We start from the raw sequence: 25,868 nt of genomic DNA on the forward strand, positions 1-25,868 counted from the left end.
CTGTTGGTGTGGACTTCAGGCTTTTCTAACTTTCAAGACAATTTACATGCTCAAGAACCTATAACTCTACACTCCTACACTGAAGGAAAGACAGCAAAAAGCATAATATGTCTTCTGTTGTGATAAAATTTAAGGCTGGAATTTGACTCACTGCAATGACCTGTACAGTTTTACTTTTCCACCGTCTCTGAGTCAGTGTTTTTCTCTCTGTGTAACCCACCCAGCTGACCTTAGTGGGGGAGCAACAACAAAGAAGAAGCAGATCTTCATTCCCTTCAGAGACTCTGTGCTGACATGGCTACTAAAAGACAGCCTGGGTGGAAACTCTTTGACTACTATGATAGCAAGTATGTACTGAAATTCAGAACTTTGCTGACCTCATGACATCTCATGCTTCTTCCAGAAAGTGTGCATCAACCGTTTTATTCTTACTGGGTCTTGAGAATGTTTCAAAAAATAGAAGGTGATTTTTGCCACATAATCCTGTGTTTTTATTTTACCACTGCACATTTATCCCTGGTGATTTTTACATGGCAGCCGTTTCTCCCGCCGATGTGAACTACATTGAGACCCTGAGCACTTTGCGCTACGCCAGCCGAGCCAGAAACATAGTAAACTCTCCCACTGTGAATGAGGATGGCAGCGTGAAGGTGATCAGAGAGCTGCAGGCGGAAGTTACCAGGCTCCGAAGACTACTAGAGGTTGCCAGTCAGTTCTTGCATATGTTCAAAATGCAGTGTGTGTGTTGACAGTGTTTTAATGAGATACATTTTAGGTTTGACAATCTTTTCTCCATTACTCCAGGTTTCCAATGGGGAGCTGCCATCCTCTGTGGACGTAGCGGACGAGCTGCATCAAAATGAGGAAAAGGTGAGTCACCCACTGTCAAAGGAAAACCTGTGTGTTCTGATGTTCTCCCCTGTAAATAATACACCTGCTCCTTCTGCTGTACCACCCTCCAGGTTCTGGCACTGACTAAGAAGTGGACCAGCGAATGGGGCGAGACCCAGAGTACTCTGCAGGTAAAACGATGATGCACTCATGTAGTAAAGGCTGCACAAGTTGTCGTCTTTTTAAATAATCATCTTTGAAAGATCAACAATCAAGAAAAAAAGTTCTTGGCCCTCTCAAATGATTCATGTAATTGTAATATGTGTTTCGTGCTTTTTATTTGTCCCTGAGATATATGATAAAGACCACCAGGTGGCCTCCTCCAGCCACTCCATCAATTTATTGTTGTAATATTGCCTCATTAATATTGTAAAAACTAAAATGCTGACTTTAAATCTTCTTCTCCAAAAGTACAAGTGACCTTTTTAAAGACTTGCAAAAAAAACCCTGTAGTTAGACACAGTAAAAGTCTTTTTTTTCTTTCTTTCATACAGAGCAGAGTAAACATTTCAGAATAAATGTTAGGTACTTTTGTTCAGTTGTTTTTAGTTACTCTTGTTGTTTTATATTTCTGTTGCCTGCCTTGTTTTCTACACTGTCATTTTCAATCTCGCAATATTTCATAAGAAACTTGACTTCCCCTTTTACAAAGAAAAATTCAGCATTGCATTTTAAATAGTTTTATCGTTGAATGATCAACTGCACTCCACAAATTCTGAACCATTTCAAATCAGCCATGTAATTGGAACGTGTTTCTTGCTTTGTCTATTTACATGTATGACTAAACCGCCAGATGGCCCTGACTTGTGGCCTCATCCAGCCACCCCCTCATTACTTTTATTCAGACGCAATAGGAGTTGAAAGGATTGTTAACCTTTCTCACAACACATTGATTAAAAGGCCAAGTGAGCATTTGTAAAAACATGCTGGGGCCAGTCAGTTAGTTTGACTCACAAACGCTTGGTGCTGCTTGTTTTGATTCTTGTATGAGAGCTAAGACAATAACTGGTTTTCTTCCAGTCATCCAGTTTGTTGCGGCACTTTTGATGAATCAATACATATCCTAAAGGTGCACTATGTGGTTTTTTGGAAGAGAGAAAGATCTTAACTGACTAATTTTTGTCATGCCTTGAACAACTAAACACTTTCTCCATTTTGATTATGACTGAATAATACATATTCTGATGAAATGACTAAATTGATATGAGTTTTTATCATTACCTCATACCTAAATATTAAAATATCCAGTTTTTATCCAAAAGCACAAAGTGCCCTTTTAAAGACTTGCAGTAAAACTCTGTAGTTAGACATAACTTAAACTTACATATTGTTGTTATATTGTTTTCCTTTCGCACAGAGTACACGCTAGAGTAAATGTTGGGTGCCTTTATTCAGGCATATTCTTTGAAGAGGAGGGCTGAAAAAAGGCAGGCAACAATCTACTAATATGTCATAACACATTTGCACTTTTAAGTCTGACATCCAGTTGGAACAATAGTTGTGTTTTGAAGAGTGCTGATGCCATTTGAAGCTTGGTACAAAAGGATGTATGTAAGTAAAACGGAAGGCCACTGAGTACATTGTGTGATGGTTTGCTCTATTAATTCTAACACTAACATTAAACAAAGCAGGCAGCCCCATGCAGCAGTGCTGCGTGCAGTAAAGACTTCCTACCAGCTGGTGTCACTGCAAGTCTTGTGAACAGCCACAGCCATTTCATGGAGTGGAGAGGGGAACGGGGAGTAGAGTCAACCTGGCATTTAAATTTAATTTTCCATCTATTTAAATTTTAAATGGCAACAAAAAAGCCAAGTTCTTGTAATGATCGTAAAAGTTAGTATGCGACAGTGTTTGGGGAGTCTCGCAAAGAGAAACAGAACAGATATGCCTTCAACTCAGTGTGGTTTCTCTGAGGCTGGAACAGAGTGGCAGGCAGCATCTTTGCGAGACCCCGAGCTGCAACAACGACAAAAAAAAAATGCCACCATTTGCCAGCCTAGAATTTACTCTCAACACTTTTTCCTCTGTTGAATTTGTGCCCAACCTCCCAAATAACCGCAAATGTCATCTGTTTGGGACTCATCCTGTTCAGTCAAGTAGCCTGTTGCATTATGCATTGAATGGTGAAGCGTGCTACTCATGAAAAGTATTTAGTGACTTGTTGTCTCCCTCACACATGCTAGCTGTAGCATTTCAAACTGTTCTTACGATCTGCCCATTTGGAAGTTTTCTGAATATATGTATGTATTTCTTAGTTTGAAGCAGCCAGTAGAGTGAGTGGTCAGTGAACATGTGAATGTCTGCTGTGTGTATGGATAATTAACATTCTAATTCTGTCTGTATGGTGGTGAGCAGGTGACATTTCGAGGCTTGCCAGCCCTTTTATTCATGACGGTGTATTGGAACTCATTAGCAGCTGTCACCGCTCCTAATTAAGAGGTCTTGATTATTGACATATGGCACTTTAATTTCTGACTGTCCGGCATTTTAATTAAAGATACAGTGTTGTAAATCTGTTTGCATGTTCGAGCGGTGATGACTTTATGCTCAGAGGCCACATCATCCATCTCTAGTGGCCTTATTTAGAGCTGAGCTTATCCATGTGGAAGCACCTGTTATGATGCATGATACAATGTGACACCGAGGCGAAAAGGCCACCGTACCGGTGACCGGCGGGCGCACTGGTATTGCCGAAACACTAAGTGTTTGATGAATGGCTTTATGGATTTGACATTTGTCTTCCTGTGAATTTGCATTCTGCCTGGGTGAAAAATGATAAGCGGGATTCCTGCATGGAATGCTGCACAGACATTACAGGTGGTGTCTTTGCCCAGAAGAAGCACAAGCAGCCCCAGTTTTAAAATTCAGCACACACGCTTGACAAACAAGAGCTTAATTGCATTGGGAGAATTATTTAAAGTAGATTTTTATGTTTTTTTTTATTTAACAAATGGCCTTCAACATGTGTTTTTAAAAAGAGTGGTTCTGATATAACCCAGCCTCAATGTCACTCTTGCACATGCGTTTTAACTTAAGAGCAGACTCCAGCCCCAGTCCTCAAGTCTCATATATTTTGTTTAATTCAGTCGATGCCATTGCTGAGAGCTAGAAGCTGGATGAAAATTTCTGCTTGGGCCATAAGGAGACGAGTTGACCAAGAGCGGTGTAAACAGAATTTCGAATTCTGTATTCAAAGCAGATTTAGAATGCAAAGTTATTCATCGTCAGCTTCCCAGATTGGTTACAGGGCATGTGGGAAAGAGAAAGTAATTAATATGAGATGGATTCCACAGCAGCCTCTTACCAGACTGAGACGGCAACAGATTGAGAGAACAAAAAAGGCAGGAAGAGGGTAAAGTGAAATGTTGTTGCAGGGCTGTGTATGTACGCACACATGAACACACACAGATTTGTGAGTCGTTCTTCCCTTTCAGGTCCCCTTGTCTCACAGCGCGGTGGGAGGAACCTCCATTTCAGCACGATAAAATGAACCACAGCGGCTCTTTGATCCTTGTAGTCTTTGTATTTCCTAAACATGCTACAATCAGCACAAAGACACAACTTAAGCCTTGAACGCTCCGAGTCTGGCTCTGTGTAATGTTGATTTACCTCATACTGTCAGCAGTTATACATCATAGTTTGTCAGTATAGCATTTCATGACCTTTACGTATTCGTATCAGCAGCGTTAATTCATCGCATGCCAATAAAGCTCCACTCCAAGTTGGACTGATTTTCTATTCTTGAATTATTTTATGAACGTTAACCCTTATTTATCCACGTTTGAAACACACATGGCCAGCAGATGTGTTACAGATGTTGTTGGACCCTCTAATCTCCTTGTTGGGGCCCTTAAATTAACTGTACTTTACATAACAGTTAGGTAACACTGTGCTTGAGTTTTCTTTTGACAAATCTATTACAGAAATTCTGAAAATCTGTGAAATTTGACAATAGTTGTCCCATCGTGCCAAACAACAACCTTTCATTAACTGGTATAGGTTGTGATGGGACACGCAGTGAGAGAGGTGCTCTTAGTTGTGCTGCGTTTTTAACCACATGTTGCATGCAAGACAGTGTGCTGCTGGATATGGAGTTCAGGTGAAGCGAAATACTCAGCACGACCAGAACAACATCGTTCTGATTACCAGTCACAACATGAATGTGTCTGTAGTGGTGTAGAGTACTTTATATGTCCATGTGTGGACAGTTTTGTAACTCTAGCCCCATTCACACTGCCGTTTGGATGCGGGGATCCTGCGCCAATTCTCCGTCTCCGCCTCTGTGTGAATGTCTCAGAGGCGGCGAGGGGTGAAATTTCCCTCTGGTGCTGATCTGCCTCTGGAGGTAGTATCGGAGGCGCAGTATTGGTGAACGGATAAGCGGGTGTTGCGTATCGATGGCGTGACGGTCTTAAAACTACACAGGTCCTTCACTCAACTAAATATACAGAAATGTTTCAGGACCAAACAATAGTAACATAGCAACTATAACTGTCTTTGGCAACTTGTATTAGGGGTAAAAAAAAAAAGACACATCAGCTGTGCGTGGAGAAGTGTCTGTCCTCCCGCCTGTCCTACCAACTATTTGTCACATTTCGGCCCGAAAAACAGTGTGTGTCACCGGCAAAATACTTTAACTCACAAAGTGTTTGTGTTTGGGGGGGGAACCCACCACGATGGTCCGTGAGACAGTCAGACAGCATCCAGTTTACTGATGGCGATTATCTAATTATGTAATTTAAAGCAAAAAAACGTCACTTTGTCACTCTCCAGGATGTTTGGTGGGCCATGATCTCAATCACAACACATTATAACATCATCCATATGATATAAACCGTCACTGGGTTTAGATTGACGGGGGGACACCGGGGAAACACACAGACATCATCATCATGACGTGTACCGTCACGCCTCTTTAGGAGCCGCGGCGCTGGCTTTCTGTGTGAATTACACAGCGGTACATCTTTAAGGCGGAGATGCTTCGCTCTGTGTGAACGACCAACGGCGGAGAATTGGCAAACCGCCACTGCGGCGATAATGTGGCTTCTCTGTGAGAGAGCTAGGGATTGTATCACAACCGTACAAGATGCACTCTTGAAATTTGACAGGTCTGTGGTTTAGATCAAAATGAAGGCAGAGTTTGTAGATGGTCCAAACAACTGTGCTGGACTCCGGTCAGCTAATAATGCAACTATGCTCCAAAGCTTACTGAGCTGCTTTCTAACAGCAGCTAGTTTAGTTTATTTACAGCCAAAGATGGCCACTACAAAGTGCAGCAAGTCTAGTATAGTGCGCAGCAGTAAATGGTCATGCTGTCCCCTTTGCAGTTGCTTTGGAGCTACCTTTGAACTCTGGCTATTTCGTAAAATTTGCACATTTTTCTAAAAGTTGACTGAGGGCTGTTAAGCATATTGAATTGGCCACTTCTCTCATGTCATGTCTTTCATTGTGCCATACACATTGGCACAGCGTCTCGGCTGGTGTGATCCCATTGCAAAAAAGGTCTCTGGTGGATTCTTTTACATGCAGCACAAACAAAAATGACAGAAAGGGACGAGTAAAAAACTCAAACGGCTGTTTAATACGACGCCAACTCAATTTTGCGAGTTAACATAATGGAATATAACCAATCACTGCAAACGAAAGGATTCAAGTCATTTTGAAAACTGGCCATGCGCATAATTATGCATAATTCATTTGAACTTTTATAAAGAGGAGCAATTTGGGATGTCAATACAACCTTTTCAATTGAATTAACCTTTTAATGTAACAGCTATTCATACGCCGAAGTTTGTTCTCGTTCCGGATCCAGTACCTGCTTATCTGTCCTGTTGGCAAGTTGCTCCACTTCACAAGGGTGATGGGCAGCCAGGAAAGAACGATTGCTCGGCCTTGTGTGCCAGTGTTTTTTGAAATGCATATTAACCGAGTCAGGAACCTGAACTGTCAAAGCGCTGAGAAAAAAACCCATTAAAAATTCTGCCCAACCACAGATGATGGCTTTTAATGGAAGCCTAAATGCTGCCCATGCCTGGCTGCTGGTCCAGGCCACAGTTAATTACAGCATGTTTGCCAGCTGCTCAATCTGAAAGCAGACTTCTTCTTCTTTTTTTTTTTTTCTTTTTTTTGACTGACTGACTGACTGACAGATAGCAACTTTCTGTTATGTGAGGAGAAAATAAAAGGATCTCATCTGTTCCTGTTGTCTCAGGAAAAGTGACACAGTGCATTAATCTGGCAGGCTGCTCCCCACCTCTAATGAAGTCTGTGAAGAATCCCTTTTAATTAAGTGCAGGGGCCGGGGTCGATGCCTCTTCTTCTTCATTAGAAGAAAGGATTTCTCCCGTCTCGCAACTGCCAATGAGCGAGGTGGTGGTGCTGCCGGCGGACATGCCTCTCACTCCTCGGCTCGGTCTATGCACGAAAGAAAGTAGGAGGAGGTTGAAAGAGAAGGGAACTAGTTTATGCAGAGTGTTGCCTCCGAATCCTCCCATGTGCGAGATTTTCTGCTCTTCCTCTTGGGGAGGTACTTATCATAATCCATGGCAATGTGAGGCATTAGTCCACCAGCTTAGCAGAAGAATACTTCTGATAGGGCCGCTCATACTTGGGGAAGACTCTGGGTTATTGAACCAGAGCCATCGGCCTGCGAGGGGAAAAGGTTAGCGGCCTTAAACACTTGCCAAGAGAGTTAAGTTTGTCTTTGTGGCCCAGTTCAGTCTGTCTTTTGAACCCAGCAGGTCATCTCAGGCTAAGTGTTTCACGTCTGTTGAATAACGGCAAATTAACTGCTCAAGAAACTGCCTCTGTCTGAACCCTGTCAGTTTTTTTTTTTTTTTTTTTAAACTTAACTTACCTTTTTTAATCAAGTTGAAAAATGAAATAACACTAAATTACCTTTTTTTTTCCCCCTATGAAACTAAATGAGTATCGGCCCTTGACAGACACATGCTGTAAGGTGGTGTGACTCAGGCTTTTACGTTTCCTAAGCAACAATTGTTGGAGGCAATGAAGCAGATCAGAGGTTTAAGTGTAGCCTTCCTGTGCTTTTAGAGATGGCTTTCAAGGATTAAATCAATTTCTCCGCTCCTTATCGCATGTCTGTAGAGAGCTACTGTAACACCATTAAATATGTATTTTGCATGGATTTCTGGGCACGCACTCCAGATTGATCCATACATTTTTCTAACTTTTTGCGGTGTAGCTGTAATGTCGCTGTATGTGTTAATCAATAGCCTATATGTGAGGAAGGGGCATTAAATTGTTTTTCACGACTTGCCTCTGAGATGTGGCATCTATGCAATCACATGGCATGATTTATGGGGGCAAAAATGCCAATGCCCCGATGAAACGGTCTTGTGTTGCTCACTTTTCTCCACAAATAATACATTAAAGTGGAAAAGAAATGCTCTGGAGCTTTATGTTTAAGGCATGGCATGCTTTCCACTTCACAGGAAGCTGCCCTCCTCTCAGATAGGCCGTATATGACATGGAACTCTGTGAAGTTTGCTGCTGTTATCTAAAGCTGACATACTTTAACAAGCTCAGGAGCATTTTAATAGCAACCTACAGTGTTCGTAGCTATGTATCAATAAAGGTAATGGCGCGTGGCATACAACCCACCTGTGTGTGTGTGTGTGTGTGTGTGTGTGTGTGTTACTGTGTCTGTTTCGCTCGCTGAACACAATGTACAGTTTGACTCTCGCCACGATGATCTGAATGATTTATGCCGTCTCTACTGCCGTGAGCCAATCTGCTGCTTCGCGGCGACACATGGTTGGGACGGCGCCACTCTGCTTGGCCTTCAGGGAAAGAAGAGCAGTCATAAAGAATTCAGTTTTCTGCTGGTTGCCATTAAATGTCTGTCAGCAATTTTTATTTTATTTTTTTATTTATATTGTGTGCCATTCCAGCTACAGGCTATTGAATGACTTTCTTTTTTTTTCTCATGGTATATTCTCCCTTTTTTTATAGGAGGAGGCCGTGGCTCTGAGGAAAGAGGGGAGTGGCGTGGTCCTGGACTGCCAGCTACCTCATCTGATTGGAATTGATGACGACCTGCTCAGCACTGGAATCATCCTGTATTATTTGAAAGTATATGGATCATTTGAACTTCATAGCTCTACATTTTGTCATCTGTCACAGAGTACATGCTACAAAACCAACATTTTTCACATGAATAAGTAACTAGTGCAGGAAGAGTAATAACAATGCAAACATAACAAGTGGTTCAGTAATCCTTTGCAGTGTTTTAGGGCAAATCACAAGTTATAATATTTTATTTGCACTTTTAAGACCAATGCTAATGTTACCAGTCTCAGCTATTGTTAGCCATTAGTAGCCATTGCTAACTAATGTTAGCAATACCGGTTAATAACAACACATAACGTGGCATTTGTCTACAGATAGAAGTCTCAAAGTACTATGAGTCTGACTGATTTAATTGCAAAAACCGAGACAAAATTAAAAGTAAACAATATATTACACACCTTGTACCTAGTCTTGGTGTTTCTCAGTATGTATGTCATCGTAGTTAAAAGACAGTCCTGGAGACACCTAGCAAAGGACTCAAAATTGCTTAAGTGTGTGCAATAACTAAGGGGTAGTAACTAGGAAAATTGTCATTTAAGGCCAGGTTTGTTGACGAGTGTGGTTTCATGTTACTATGTTGTAATCACTACTTAGGTCAGAGCGAGAACATGTTGACAGGCTTCATGGCTGGTGTGATCCCACCGAAAGATGGTCTCTAGTTTTCTCCGAAAACATTACCACCCGAGACCCAGTGCGCTCAATAATTGCTCTGCTTGTCTAACAACAGCTTGCATGTTGCATCATGACCTTTTAATCTTCACTACAGGAGGGCAGAACCATGATCGGGAGTGACGAAGCATCATGCAGTCAGGGTATTGGTGAGTCAAGGTTACTAAGCCATGTTCCCTGCTGCTGTGTTTATCCATTAGACAGAAAATAAGCAGTTTTTCCTTTTTATGATTTTGTTTTTAATTGCATTGTAGTTCTTCATTGGCCCGGGCTCCTCGCTGAACATTGCGTGCTTGAGAGCCGTGCTGGGACAGTGACTCTGATCCCTCAGGATGGCGCACTGTGTTCAGTCAACGGCTCTGTGGTAACTGAACCCTGCCAGCTGACTCAGGGTAAGAATTTCTGCAATGCTAATATGCTCCTGATATTCTTAAAGGAGCGCAGGGGGGAGGGAGGAAGGCATGTCTGTAATAATGAAGATTTCTCTCTCAGACTCACAATTTTCTGACTGGTGGGAGGCGATAACACTTTCATTCATTTTGAATGCAGTTATATGAGATCACTGCATCACATCTTCAAATTAAATCCACTTTATGTCCCTGGCTTTCCCATGGCAGCGCTCTCAGGGCATGAGTGGATTGTGAACACCGCTCTCGACAGGGCAGATGCCATTTCTCTTACTAAACATTTTGAAGGGCGAGAGGCCCCGGACAAAGCTCTAGACAAAGCCCCAGGCCCTCCATTTAATTGGCAGATGGAGTTGATAGGGCCGACAGGTTTGAAGTGGGCCAGAGCATTAACCTTTCAAAGGGCAGAGCCAAGCGGAGCTGAAACTCCTGGCCCCCTTGAGCCGGCCGCTGCTTGCCGGGGCTGGGAGCTTTCCCCGCTTACTGCCACCTCATCCACACTGCTTTGCCTTCCCGAGATAAAAACTGCACACAGAAAGAGGCAGCGCAGGGACCCGGTGAAGCTAGTCTCTTTTATAACCATTTCAATTTATCCAATATCCCCTTCAGAAACGGTCGCATCTGAAGCTATTTTCTTGAACAAATGATAGTAATTTTCAGTCCAACAGCAGCTGGAATCCATCACAGGCTGCCCTCTCAGGTGCTTTGTCACTCGTCAGAAGTCATTAGTAGTAGCAAGATTAGTATTTGCTGCAGAGAGGAGGAGGAACGGAGAGGAGACCTCGAGAAAATCTGTGGATATGGCCATATGAGCGGCAGCATGATATATAAACCCCTAATATCACTTCAATTCTAAAGCTTTACAAGACTTCTCAAGTTTCGTCTGAGCATTTTCTCTGGTAAATCATCCCCCAGGTCTAGGTCACTGCCAATCAGGTTGGGGGATTGTGTTCATCATGGCAATTCGTTCACTTTACCCCAGCAGAGGAAAATGTTGGAGAATTCTTGTGCTCTTTTGTCAAGTTTTCCCCAGGTTCATCGCAGAGACAGTTCTCTGCAATCTCACAGGGAGATTCCCATGGCCAAACCCTACTACTGCTTCTCACCTTGCATTACAGATACTGTGCCACCATGAGCCCGCCAGGTTTTCCTGCACCATTACTGTCAATTGAATCCGTCTCGAAACACATTACATTTAGCCAGTACTTCTGTAATGCAATATACAGTTCAGTAGCTTGTGCAGCACTTCTCTTAAATGGTTAAAAAGACACGTCACTGTTATCTGAAGTACTATGTCTCAATCTAGATTGGTTTGAGTTGCTGAGATTTGGGAGTCCTGTGGTGCTCAAAGCACCCAAAATACATCTCTTTCCAGAAATCATGACCCATTACTCAAGATAATCCACAAATCCACTTGTTTTGGGCAGTCTCATGTAGGAACTCTGCCAAGGATGAATGCTGCGTTCAAGTTCCTCTTCGGATGTTTCTATTTCCCGAGTTAGGAAGTCGTTCTTTGTTCATCTTCAGTGTTCATGTGTATCATTTCGAATTAGTTTTTCATTTCATCACTCAGAGCCATAATCATTAACTAACAAGGAAGTTCAAAGGAAACAATACAAGAACTTTACAATACATGACTTTGGTAAAAGTTTCTTACCATCAGCCCATTGTTTACCACGTCTGTGTCATATGACGTCAACTTGGCAACGCACAGGAAGAACAGGATCTAAACATTAATAGGGTCCTCATCAGCCAGGCTGTAACGTTTACTATCTTAATTAGCATAGGTAGCTAATTCCTAGATTAAACTGCTCTCAACAAGGTCTGTGGATTATCTCTGGACTTGTTGGCTCATGACTTCTGGAGGAAAAAAAGTGTGATGAATGACACTGCAGGAATTATACATACTTTTGATCTCTTCCCCATCTCCCCCCAGGTGCCATCATACAGCTAGGCAGAGGAACTGTACTCCGGTTTAACCACCCGACTGAAGCTGCCCATCTTAAAGAGAAATGCCAGGTACAGAAGGACAGTAAAGTAAAAACCCCGTTGTGTTCTTGTACTATTCTTCTGTATTTGTAAAGCTGAGGGAGCATCTCTCAGAAAGAGATGCTGCCTCAAATGCATTTTTATTTTCCTGCTTGTAATTTTATTAAAAGCGAGTCAGCATCATGCGCTTTGTATCCATTACTACCAGCTGTGATTCCTGCTTCCTTCAGCAAACATTGCTCATGTTGAACTCTTGTTCACACCCCACATGCAGATTCTTTCTGATCAGAATAAGAACTACTGCCTGCTTTTTTCAGCTGCTACTGCTTGTGTTTGCCTTTTTTCAAGTATGAAGCTCTGCGCCTTGTCGTCATCAGTTTGGCTCACAAAAAAAGATGTGCACACCATGAGCGATCTCCCCTGAATGTTGAACCGTTTTCAACCTTAGAAAGAGCTCTCTGCTCTCTGTGAATGAAGGCCAGGTGCAATAGCTTTGAAAACTGGCTGCTTTTTGTCCAGCTCACAGCAGCTCCCTCTTGGCTTTCATATACTTTCATGTGTTTCTAAAGAAGCATTGTGTTAATACTCTATTTTCTTCCCATGAAATAGCAATGGACTTTCTCTCCATGATTTTATTTAAGTATCCTTGAGAAGTTTGAGTTGCATAAGCATGAGTGGGTGTACTAATAAAAAGCCAAAAGGGTTTAGGGCAGGAATCATTTTTAGATTTAGTAAACAATGGCTGCAAATGTCAAATGTTTGAACTTGGAAATGGAAAGTTTTACTGGAATTTGTTGTGGTGCCAAAAGTGCTGCTGGTGACGGCAGATCTCCAACAGAGGGTGCTCTGATGCCTGATGATCACTATTTATAATTTATGACATATCATATTTTAATAGGATTTTGATCTTAAATCAGAAATCGATCGAAATGAGCCCTCAATTTCAACAATTAAAACCAAATGCAGTATCTCTGCTTTTCTCTGCTGCTGTCTGTTGTTGTTTGACACATTCAGACAGACTCCATGGGGCATTCAGGTGCACGTCTTACGCTCTGAAATCTACATTACTTTGTTGTTGCTTATGAATTTGAAGAATCGTTACACCCCTAATTCATGAAAATGTAAAAATCTCAATGTCCGTCCCTTTTATCCAGCTCCACACCAAAAGTTAATGGGGTCTATTCTGGGCTGAGACCCATCTTCATCCATGTTTTATTTCCAGTAGTTTTTGTGTAATCCTGCTGACAAACCAACAGATGGACACATAACCTCCTGGACGGAAGTAATTAGGATTTTATTACATGGATCAACAGAAGAAAATTTGCTCTGTCAAAGTGAAGACTACACTTGAATCATTACTTTTGCCGCAAGTTGTCTTTAGAAGGCGCGAAACAAGCAGAACGGCACTCTGTTCACAGTTGAAATGTGCTGAAAGATTTTAGGCTCAGCAACTGCTGGTTAGTCAGTTTATTAGGAGCCATGATGATGGATCGTCCAAACAATTTCTTGAGCCAAATTTACTGAGAACTACCAATTAGGGGAAGGATACAAAAAAAAAATGTAATTGGATCAGCCAGTCTGAAATGGCTCAGAGCAACCATTCTGAAAAAGTGAGTCCTGTAGACAGACAGTCTGAAAGAGTTGCAGGCTTCCAGTCCTGAGATGGAAGACACTGTGCATACAAATATGACTGCCTGGGAGCTTTACTACTCTCAGCTTTATGGCAGAGCGAAAAGCAGTGTTGGAAAATTCCCTCAACATGTGGCTTATTGTTTGTCAGAGGACAATCAAACATATAAACATGCATAAGTAATGAACAATTACAGAATCTGATAATGTTGCTCTCAAGACATTTTTGAAATTAAGTTGTGGTTGAGCACCAATTTTTTTAATCAAAAAGAAGTTATTTTAGAATACAAAGGAAAATGACTCACCGACTCACTGATCAGTGAAGGCTGCGACTCAGATTGAGCCCTTTTTAAGCACTTCCTCGCTTTATTTCATGTTGTGAAATGGATTCACAAACCATTTTATAGACACAGCTGTACTTCTGCTATTCTGACAGCTTTCGACACTCTGCATTATTGAAAATGGCACATTATTACAGCCAAGTAAAGTGCAGACATCCAGACCCCACTGCGGTTTCCAAGAAGAGCCTTTGCCATTCATTTTTAACATCGATTCCAAACGAGATGGTCTCAAGAGTTCCACATTCGCTCAGCCTGAATATGTACCAGCTCACCCATAATGTGTGCAACTGTTGTGAAGCAGTGGCTTTTAAAATAGTAGCAAATTGCATAACAGTCCCTCTCAGTATTTAGAGTGATAATGCAGTGAGAAAGACTACAATAATGGATCAGGTTGTGCATTACAGCTGCCATTTTTATTTTGGGAATATGTGATAGTTTCATGCTGCTTTCCCTCATTATTTTTTTAGAAGTGCTTTGATTTACCAGATATTAGATTTGACATCTCTCCCAAATGTTGTCAATCTACCCTCTTATGTTCTGTATTCTGCCATGAATACTGACACACACAACATGCTATAATTAAACCATTATGTAATTGTGAATCTACCTCAGGCAGTTGTCACTCATTCTTCAGACTCCGACAGATTTTCACTTCACAGTGCTCTCTTTCTGTCGTCTGCAGAGCGGGCTGCTGTCTGCCGTCATCCTGTCCTTGACTGACATGACCAAATCTGCTGAGAATCTGTCCGAGGTGATGCTGCAAACTCCAGGGTGAGTTTTATACAGTCGTACTGGTGTGTAACTGAACCCACTTCACCTCAATCTCCTCTACGTGTCAGCTTTTTGAGCAGCGTTCTTTGGCCACATAGACCAAATCAAGGCCATAAATCAACGGCAGTTTTTTTTAATGTGCGGAGCGGTGGGAACATGCGCAAAAGCCATTCTGAAGTGCTCCGTGCTTGGCAAGTAAAAAAGTCACAGCACGCATGTCACCTTACGTCCAAGGGCATGTCCCAAACCGACCTCTATTTCTGTAGGTAGTGAACTGCCTCGTGTCACTTGTAGTTCAGCTCCCCAAAAAATTCTTACAATGCGCTATAAAAAATTAATTTTAATTCTTGACAAATACTCGTGACAGCATGTGTTTAGCGGTGAAGCTGGACATCATGAGTCACTGTTGTAATTTTGTTTTTCAAGCTGTATTGTGTCACCAAGTAAAGTTCTCTGGTGAGAAATGTACCATTTGATATTGAATATTTTTTCAATACATCAAAAATAATGGAGACTTTAAAATCTGTTCTGCTCTTTGATGGTATCCAACCTGCAAGGCTCCCAAAAATGTCTCTTCCCAGACAGCCATTTGCAATTTTAGATAAACTTTGGCCTCGTTGTCTAAATCCAATACTAATTTGTACAATAGGACTGCCTCTTTGTACAGTTGTTTCTGCATATTGTAGATCTTACAAAATTTTTGATTGAAACTGGTTAAGATATGAGTGAAGAGGGGCTGTATAGTGTGTTATATTACATTTTGTTTGATTAATAAAACATGTCCTAGTGAGGACAAAAGATACAGGGTCTATTCTCATGGTCACTGCAGATGAAAGCCTGTTAATGGGGCCTCTTTGATTTGAGGTTATTTTGAATTTCAAACAGCCAAAGACTCAAATTTAGCATAATCTGTGGTGAGGGAAGCCTACTGTCACAACATATGGACACAACTGCAACATATCAAATAAAGGAAGGTTGATATATTTATCAATTAAAATAAACCAATAAATAAGTTATGATGAAAGAAATTTAAGGTAATATGTAACATTGCTGCATTGTATTATCTAAAGGTGACCCTTGTTATACATTCTGTATGGGCGTGTACTTGTTACCATAGGTGTCACTTACACTGTGGAAGCCAGGGAAATGTTCACAGCACTGTTTAAATTGGCATCGCATAATTGGCTCAAAAATGTGCTCGAAAGTAGCTTGCACCAATATATGCTATCTAATACGTGAGATGAAGTGAATTTTGATGGGCCATTGTGTCAATTTCTTTCCTGTCATAATCATCTAATCTGACTACATACTCATTACATTGCCTAAAGTAACATATTATGAAGATCCAGATGAAGTGATGCCCTTGGTTATCCCAAATGTTTCCAGTGATGTCCAATCCCAGAGAGTTGCTACACTTTTGAGTTTGAGGAAATGTGTTTAATGTTGTCACCTGTAGCTAAACACTTCCTGTAGAGAATCAGAAGGAAGTCAGCCAGCAAATATGACTAAACACAATGTGACTAAAACTTTAATGCTAACCTCGTCCATGAAGATTTATGCCCAAGTCACATAGATTTTTAACAAGGAAACGCTACTTGTAACTTAAATGTTATTTTGATTGAGAGTCCTGTAGCAGCAGACATCCTGTGCTTTTAAAGTGAAATATAGACTGCACCAGTTTCTCATAGATTGTCTAAGTGTTCTCTACCTAAATCAAACTTCACTATTTATTTTTTATTATCAGCATCTTTTTTTAAATGTATTTTGTTTTACACTTTAGTCTACCAAACCCCGAGAGACATTATGTTAATGTGACTGATCTTTATATCCTGCCACTGCCTTGGAACTGTGTGGCAGGTCATTGATCTGTCAGCGTCCCAGTGTTCATTGAATTAGTGCCCAAAATCCAATTCACTCTGTAGTGATTCACCACCTGCTGAAGTAGTGAGCAATTTGAGCCACCCTCCCCCACCCCCTAGTCTCTCACAATCTGATAACCCTGATGTTTTACAACATGTGGAGCTGTCTGACATGTAATTTCCCTCACAGTGCAGTGAAAAAATGTTTGCTTCCAGCTCAGGTAATTCATACTGCATTCAGTCCGTCAGCTGAGCTGCTGCTCTGATGCCGCATAGATATGATGGTGAAAAGACGTGTATATAGAAGATTACTACAAGGCTACGATTAGTTGACTACACCCATTTTCATTATGCCGCATCAGTGTGAAAATGTCAAAGGAAAAACTCACTTGGTTTGGTGTGGATGAGTGGGGTGAAAGATGGAGAACGGTGGAAGTCAGGAGTCAGACGGACAGAGACTCAAGCAGCTTAATTGAAGTCTGTAGATGTCATTAGAAATCAGCAGGCATCTGTTTTTTTACGGAATGGGAAGCATAAATTACACAGAGTTGAATATGGTGGCACATTATATCGCAAAATACACGAGATTTTGATTCCTCTGTGGGTTTTACATTTTTACTGGACACACAGCACTAAATATTAAACGCTACCTGGTACTCACTTTTTTTTTTTCCCTTTTGGTTTAACCTCCTCTCACCCGGCACACTAAACCATCATCTGTTCCAGCACTGACCACGGGCAGTAGGAGAGGGATCCTCTCATCTCCAAAATATGTATTCCGTACTTGTTCTGCTTGTTGCTCACATAGCGTGAACCCCCTCACAGCAAGGACAGAATTGATCGGCCAGTTTGCCCAATCATATTGGACGCAACCCTCAGTGGTAAATAAGGGCATATCATTTGAATTCAAGCAGTGGCTGTGGGTGTCTGTTTGGCTCTGAGAGCAATAGAAGCTATCAATGAACTGACCTGCGGTTGCTTGAGGGGGTGCTCCATCGCAACAAAGGCAACCTGCCCATTATCGGCTACATCTGCTGGATCACAGACTGTCTCACTCGAGAGTTAGGACTGGAAGAGGCCAAGTGCATTAACAGAAAGTCTGACCTGCCTTTGACAGCATGGGAACACTTCACATTTTCGTATTTATTCCGATCGTCGGTTCCATGATTTTTAATGTGTGCGATATCAAAGTGCATTTATATCAGCTGAATACAGATTTTCTCATCTAGCCGTGTAAAGAAACGAGCTGTGTTGAGCTTCCAGTCTGCAAACCTTTCAAGATGACTGTGTGGCTGTGTTTGTTATGTTGGGGTCATTAGCTTTTTGTGTCATGTATAAAGTTGGCCCGCTGTGATTGAATTGTTCTTTATTAAATGGACTGTGTAACAGCAGCAGTATATAAAAGCCAGGCTGGATTGCAGCACTTTCAAACCCAGTGACTGCGGACTCCAAGCCACCAGTGATGGATCGTGCCCAGCTGGTGACTGACCCATGCGGCTTTTAATGGCCACCTTAGCTCTGAGAGTTGTCATCTGACAGCCCTCTTGGTATCCCCCCATCTGTGGCTGGAGAACCAAGTGGTAGCTTAACCATTTTCCTCCTCTGGCCACTGACAGGCTTTGATTACAAGCATTACAGCCTCTTGCAACTGTGTTTTTACACTGGTTAACGTTCATCACTCTTGGAGCTCCAGTGCCACTTAATGTGTCCTTGAGTAGCCAGAACAATCTTACCTGCAAACCGATCAAGCTCTGAGAGCTGTGATGTCTTGTTGTTGTTCTTTCTCTATTACCTCATTCTAAGCTTCTCTTTTTATTTTTTTTTGTTCTTGAGTCTCAGGAATCAAAATGGTGCTATATGGAAGCTCTAACAGTAAAATGCTATAGGTGCTTGCTTTTGGCCTACGGTCCATCATATAGGCTGCTCAGACAACATTGAAGGGCAGCCTATGTAATGGACATCCTCCAGTAAACAAGTAGAAGCCACAACAACAGGCAGAATGAATTACACACTGTCTGGTTTTCATGTGATTCACATTCATTGTAATGCAAACTACATGTTTGGGCTCTCAACCTGCCAATGTTAGGAGCAGATATTTAAGAACACCCAATACTCCCTTGCAATACCACTTGTTTTTAAGAGGGTTAAAAAAATAAAAAAAATATTTATGCATTGTTGTAAATTCAGCATTAAATGTAAAACATTACGTTTTTTCTTTCATTTGTAAAAAGAGTCAGTTCATGGCATCACTGTATGTTTTCACGTCTGAAGTGCTATTTGAACACAATAATTTCATCACTTACACAAAATCTATGAAGACCATAAACATGTCAAATTTCGCAAGCACAGTAAGCAATGACCAATAAAGACAGCTTCTTTGATGCAGATGGAGAAAGTCTCCAGACTCCCTCCAAAAAATTTTGAGTTGTGGAAATAGGAGAAACATTCTAACCTTTGTGAAACCTCGCCTTTGACAAATTCTTAAGTATTCAGGTCGTCTTCTTTATTCAGCAGATGTTGTACATGAAGATATTGATTATTTTTTTGTGTAGAAGTTTGTTCCATTGACGTACATTTTTATTTGAATGTGAGATCCAATCACAAGTGGTCGAGACGTGCGTAAAGCTGTCCACTTGTGATCAGATCACTCAGGTCAGATTCTGGTTCCAAACGTGAACAGACTTAAAGTTTCAGTTTTGGGGAAAGTTAACGACAATCATTTTCAGAAGTGAGGTTAATAGTTCCTTTATGCAATTAATGAACGTTGGTTTTACTTCTTTACAGGGAGTGAGTCAACCCTTTTTGCAAGCAGTAAACAAGCTGTTCTTTATAGCCAACATCCCAGGTTGCACTTTGAACTATTTGGGTTGAAGCTTCATAAATCAGCCATAAAATGAAATGGAATTCTAAGGTCGTGTGTTAAAGGGTGCGTATGAAAGGATGTTTGACTGTTCATCTCATGTGTACATGTATGTCGCGGTGACTAGGAAGATGGAAGAGAAGCTCAACCAGCAGGAGGTAGAACAGCAGGTCCAAGAAAGCCAGAACAGACGCAACCGTGACATCAAAAGACTTTCAGAAGAAAACTGTGGGGCTCCCCATCAACCGAGAGCAGAAGAGAAGACAACGGGGGCAGAGATGAAGGAAACTGTCTGTGGGTAAGTTAAGGGGGAAGCATTGGAACTGCGCGCTCTGTGGTGATGTTAATGAATGTGTTGTTTGTGAACCAGTTTTTGTTCAGTCATTCCACGGCAAGAACAGCGTAAACCCCTGCATGGGAGCAATGACTGTGACTGGAAGAAATGGTATCCAGAAAAATCTGGTCAGCTTCTTAGACTGAGAATCCCAGATCAGTGTTCCTCCGTTTATTCATGTGAGTAGACAAACAAAGCTGAGCACAGGACATCCTCGGCGCTGATCCTCAGGATCTGCAAAAAAATCCCTTAATCGTCGAGAGGACCTGCACTGTGCTCCTCTTGTTGATGTTGTCGATGCTTTAGTGCTCCCGCTCCCCCCACTTCCACCCGTCAACCTGCCGCAACACACAAAGCTGAGCCAAAGCCGCTGTTTACTGTCACAAATCATTCTGAGCTGTATATTTGCCCCCCCCCCCAGGAGTGCTGAGTATTGTATGTAAATCCTCAAATCAACATGCACAGATTCTATTTAATTTCACAGCTAGTAGAGTGGCTCTAATCTCATCCAGCCATTTGGGCTGTTTGCTTTTCAAATCTAATGGAGGGTTTTTGTGAAGGGGGGCTGTTGGCGGGGAGTATTGCAGTCTTGTCTTTTGCCCGCAAACAGTTTGAAAGTCTCCAGCGTCACACCACAGCAAATAATTGAATCTGCCGTTGAGAAGAGGCCTGACAGCATGTATAAGCATATAAACGCAGCATTATTGTGCACATGCCTGCACGTATCAAAACTTCATTTTGCTTCTCTGATAGAATATGAAACGTATTATTTCATATCTTCACTGTCCTTTTCATTTTCAGCCGGATGGATGTGCCGTCTACAGAGACAGCTGAGTCCGAGGTGCCCAGCAGCTGTCCAACCTCTGCAACAGTGGAGAAGCTCGTGACCACAGTATGTATTGACACGTTTTGTTTTGGTTGCAACGCACAATCTTAATTCAATATAGTAGAAATAAGAATTTAATCAATATACGATGGGTAGTTTCCACATGGAGTTGAATACAACTTTCAATTTGTTTCCAAGAAATTGAATAAAGCTTAAACACAGTGGGCCAGTAGGGGAGACCTTGTTTTGCAGTTTTTTGTTTATCGAGACACTATATTGCCACTGTGCAACTGAAGTAGTAGTCCCTTTTGTTTTTGCAAGGCAGAGCAAATGTCAATACCCACCCCCATCCCCCCAACACACACTCAAACCAGACCCAATACAATTTTTTATGAGGCATGAAATACTTTCTCCCTTGGCTTGTTGTGTTTGTTTATTATGCACATATTTAAACCCTATTACACTTTCCTGTAGGGGTTTCAAAGAAAATGACACTCATTTTGTGAAAGCATATTGCGATGAGAGCACTTTTGAAATATCTCTGTTTATACGTGCACCTCGTTGTTCTTCATTCCATTTTCCTGTGCATGTGTTTATGTATTCAAATATAATTGAATACATAAATATATATGTTTAAAAGTGTGGGTGGGTGAAATGGTTATTTGAGTTCCTTCGCAACAGTGGCAGTTACTATTTTGTCGTAAGCGCTGTAAAAACAAACGTGTTTTGAATTATTTTACATGAAATCTTTCACTTTTACCTCCCCTCATTGTTTCTCCCTGTCTCATCCACCTACAACATATAAACTAGGCCATACCTGGAAAATATCCTGTCCCTCACACTAATTTTAAGTTGGATGGAGAAACACCACAGGGTGGGGTAAGCACCAGGGATGGCCAGGAGCTGGAGAGGGACTTGTGTCATAAATCAGGGCCGGGGCTCATGTCTGAGCGGCCGTGGAGGGAATCTTGGAGTGGGGCCGGAGTTGCAAGTTATGAGGGAGAGGAGGTTTGGTCAGGGGATGCCAGCCTCCAGCAGACAAGTGTCCTGGGCCCTCGTGATGGATGTGGCATCAGGCCAGAGGGGAATGCTAACGAGATCCAAGGTGCTGTGGCTGACTGCTACGAGGGGAGACCCGGCTCTGGTGGGAGCTCATTAGGCAGCAAGTCCCACCTGCAGAGCAGCGGGGGAACTAACTCCACGCCTGTCCTCCCACAAACCAGCGCTCATTCTCAGCTCGACAAAGAGCCTCTTAGCAGTCAGGAAGCCTGCAGTCTACCTGAGGAAACTACCTTCGAGAACCAGTTTGGCTGTGGAGAGATGGATGAACCTGGAGGTTTGAAGGAGATCCCTGGAGCAGCAAAAGTTCAAAATTCAGGGTTGGGATCTTTGGTCAGCAGAGTGTCTGGGATTGTCCAGGATGCAGGGCATCTTCTTCTGAACTCCCCCACAGTATTTCAGCAAGTTAGGGAGGAGGGACTACAGCCTGTTGGGGCCCGCTGGTCCAGTCATGTTGTCTCTCTGGTCAGAGAAAGTAATATTTTGTCTGTAGTCAACGACAGCCAAATCTTCTCCTTAGTTAAAGGAAGCTTTGTCTTCTCTCTGATCAAGGACAGTCACATTATTTCTATGGTGAAAGAACTACCTCTCATACAGCACATTCAGGTGGAGATAAAACAAAAGCTTCAGCCCGAGGAGGCAGCTCAGATGATTCAGGGTTGCGTTAATCCAGACGCCACTCAACTCCCAGTCCTGACACCAGCACAAACTTTTAGCAAGGCAGAGGAATTGTCAGAGGACGTGGCACTATTTCCAAAAGAGATCTTGACAAGGAGTAAGGATATCGGGGATGTGCCATTAGCACAAGAGCAAGACACAATTGGTATTCATGTAAAACATGTAGACAAACTGTTCACAGAGCCACTGAAGCCCAGCAGTGATCCAGAGGTTACCCATGCACCTGAAGACAAAGATCCGCCATCAGAGAACTCAGAGACTCAGCAGAGCCAAACAAATGTCCAAATCTACCGTCAAACATGGGTTGAATTTACTGATCCGCTGTTAAACCTGCAAACTCTGCCAGTTTCAAACCTGATGGACATTTTACAGTCCATCACCTCCACATCAGTGCTCACCTCCCAGAAGATTGTAGCTCTCTTTTGGATCAATGTTGCTAAATGTAGCCAACCTAAGCCCCGTCCTGCCCTCCTGATCCTGTTGGATGCTGGTCTCTACACCCTCACCGCTGATTCAGGTCTCCTGGTGTTGTTCCATCACCTCCCTTTGTTGCAGCTGAGGGAGGTGCAGATAAGCTTAGCAGGCCACAGTTTGCGCTTGATGGGCACTACAGAGGAGAGCATCCTGGGTGTATATACCTACACCCAGGAGCTTACCAAAGAGCTCTGCTGGGCCATACTTGGTATCATCTGCCCTGGGGACAGCAGGGTCTCTGAGCACCCTCTGCTCCAGGGGGACCTGATGAAGATGTCTCTAGACTGGGAGAACCATGTGCCAGACCTGCTGCTGGATGCTGGTTTAAAGGTTTGCTGCCAGTTTCAGAAGAGTCTTGCAGATCTCGTTTACCTTCTTCACTCCAACATGGATCAAGAGACCGTTACTGTGGGTGAGGTGCAGCTACTACTCTACACAGGTGTAGGGGTGTGCATCAGCCCCAGTACCCACACTAAGCATCTGGCCCAGCTTTTACTTACTGATACCCACCTCGGCCTGGTGCAGGAGGATGCCGTCTTTCACCCAGCTCCACGCTCCGTCACCATAGCTCCCCGCCGTGCCAAATTCCATGACTTAACCCTTCGCCAGCGCTCAGACGTGCGCTGCGTGCTGGTGCATGATGAAGACGAGCACGGCGCTGTCAGACTTGATGTAATCCTCGCAAATGTGAGGGGCAGGGGTCACCCTGAAAGCGTGACCAAGGCAGCTGCCCCGCCTGCGCATGTTTCAAACTCGTCTCGGCATGCAGAAGTGTGGAAATTAGCTTTCAGTTGCTCCTCTGAGGCCGCCTGCCTGATTAATCACTTGTCAAATGTCTGATCAAGGCCCGAACAGCCAGTAATGAACAGCCCAGCTTGAAAACTCTCACTCGCAGGGAGGAATGGCAAAAGTGCATTCCAACCAGACAGTGCAAAGGACGGCTTCACTGTTAAGTGACAGTGAAATCTGTGACCTATTTAGAAGTTTCTGTGTTTTTTCCTCAAAGTTTTTGACATTTTAATATTGCATTGCTTTAGCACTTGAATGTTTTATCTTTAAAACCCTGGAATGTCTTTGTTCTTGCATTGAACCTTCTAATCATTATTGTTATTATTATTGTTGTTGTCAAAGAAGTATTCTGTTTAATGTGGGGTGTTTTAAATAATGGGGATTGAAGGTACCTCATTGAGGATAACATGTTTGTCAGTTTCATTTGTTACATGGGTGTATTTTTAAAAGATTTTAGATGACCAGACTGACCAATTTATCTCACTGTCATGGTCACTGAAAGTTGTTGCCATTTTCAAATAGTTTATATAAAAAAGGTTATCTTGAAATGTGTGAATGTGTTTGTAAAATTAAAGGAATTTAAATCCACTGCTACTCTGAAGTTCTGTCTATCACTTGCAGATGAGATGAGCATATGAGCTCTGATAGTTGAGCCCTTCTTAACCTCGGAAGACAAACAAGTCAGAGTCTGATGCGTTTCGTTGCTTTCTGTTTCATATTTTGTGTTACTATCATCTCAGTCAGGCTTTCTTTCCCTCACTCACCTCTTCTGATATTCGCTTTGGCACAGGCTCCTTCTTTACTTTCAGCCTCCTCCTCACCGTCAAGGAATCTGAATCTGTATTCCACTCTCACCTCTGGAAAGATCTCTCTCATATCTAAGGGTCAAGGTGATCCTCCACTACAGTCAGTCTCTGCACAATTACTCATTGGAGCCAGTCAACACTGTCCACTCAGGACAAGACTTGTTCATTGTACGAGAACTGCTTTAAATTTTGGATAGGCTGATCGAGTGGCATCTCTGAGAAAGAACTCGAGTCTAATTCACAGCTCGAGCGTCGGCGCCAAACACTGTCTGCTCCTTTTTCTTGACTGAGTGACCCCATCCAGCATGGAAAATTACAGGGGCAATATAGTGCAATCAGTCCTCTTGTCTGCTCCAGCATGAAGGATGGAGATTTGGCCTCGAATGAAGAAACCCATCACACCTTGTAGCGGTAAGGATTGTGCCAGGATGAAAGCTCAGGGATGTTGAAAGCGTTGTTTTTCTACCTTTTGCCCCAGACAGTTAATTAGCATTCAGATCATCTTTGGTGTATCATGTCTTCCTGTGAAATGAAACACAAATGCCAGACAAATCAAAACCTGATATATTGAAGTGAGCCCAGTTTGATATGAAATACAAAATGAGACTGTGCTGCTGATAAGAGCATAAATGCTGACAGTATTTGGGTAAAAAGGGAGGGTTCAACAGGCCATCGACTGTCACCAAACACTTTGCTTTGGCTTTAAATGGCTGATCTAGCTATGCTGTATTGCAGCCCAGTTACCGGAATGAAATGGCTGTTTCTTCAAAACATGGATATATTAAATTTGTATGTTTCATACGAATCATATGAATCTCTCTACATGTTATATTGCAGCCAGATTACATATGTATGAGCTGGCTTCCATCTGGGGAGCAGGAGGGGATGGTGGTAGCGTGAGGGCTGTACGTGGTGGTGCCGAGCAAGAGACCGCTGTACGAGATGCTGTTTCAACATTTGTACATGTGAAACCACTGGATATTTTTAACGAGATGTCGTGATATTTTGCAGCAAAGTTTATGGAAACGGAACTGTACATTTGCAGCCGTGTTTGTGGATATTTTGTGACGAGATGTCGGAACATGTTCCTGCCATGTTCGTGGAAACAAATGACATTTTTCACAAAATGTTTGGGTAGTTTGCAGCCGTGCTTGTGGCAACAGAGCAGGATATTTATGACGGGTTTTCAGGACAAGTTGCAGCCGGGTATTTTTGACGGGACATTGAAAAGATTTCGTACCTAAGCCTAACCAGACCATAAACGGACAATAAACGGAGCATTTTTCACAGCATAAAATTTGAAACTGAACCTAAAGAAACTTTCATCATATCCACTGTTTGGGGAAACATACGTTGCCAGCATGAAATCTAACGATTGTGTTGCAGCAGCATTGA

At 42.4% G+C, this 25,868-nt stretch overlaps 1 protein-coding gene across 9 annotated transcripts in view; it reads left to right on the forward strand.

Annotated features, from left to right (window-relative positions):
* The window catches only part of kif16bb (kinesin family member 16Bb), a 58,000-nt gene that overhangs the window by 6,333 nt on the left and 25,799 nt on the right, over nt 1-25,868 (forward strand). For 7 of the 9 annotated variants that reach the window (XR_005079187.1, XR_005079188.1, XM_037122842.1 and 4 more), the window contains exons 9-19: nt 225-347; nt 538-701; nt 805-870; nt 963-1,022; nt 8,866-8,985; nt 9,749-9,800; nt 9,906-10,043; nt 11,995-12,077; nt 14,700-14,788; nt 19,635-19,805; nt 20,643-20,733. Coding sequence is in view for 7 of the 9 variants with exons in the window: in XM_037122842.1 (XP_036978737.1) it covers nt 225-347; nt 538-701; nt 805-870; nt 963-1,022; nt 8,866-8,985; nt 9,749-9,800; nt 9,906-10,043; nt 11,995-12,077; nt 14,700-14,788; nt 19,635-19,805; nt 20,643-20,733 (1,157 nt within the window). In the remaining 2 variants the exon portion in view is untranslated. Of the gene's footprint in view, nt 1-224; nt 348-537; nt 702-804; nt 871-962; nt 1,023-8,865; nt 8,986-9,748; nt 9,801-9,905; nt 10,044-11,994; nt 12,078-14,699; nt 14,789-19,634; nt 19,806-20,642; nt 20,734-21,477; nt 24,257-25,868 lie in introns of those variants that run through there. The other 2 variants (XM_037122841.1, XM_037122840.1) reach the window with 1 other exon arrangement.

Source organism: Acanthopagrus latus, chromosome 15 (genome assembly GCF_904848185.1).
Source record: "Acanthopagrus latus isolate v.2019 chromosome 15, fAcaLat1.1, whole genome shotgun sequence".
In the NCBI taxonomy this organism is placed as follows: Eukaryota; Metazoa; Chordata; class Actinopteri; order Spariformes; family Sparidae; genus Acanthopagrus; species Acanthopagrus latus.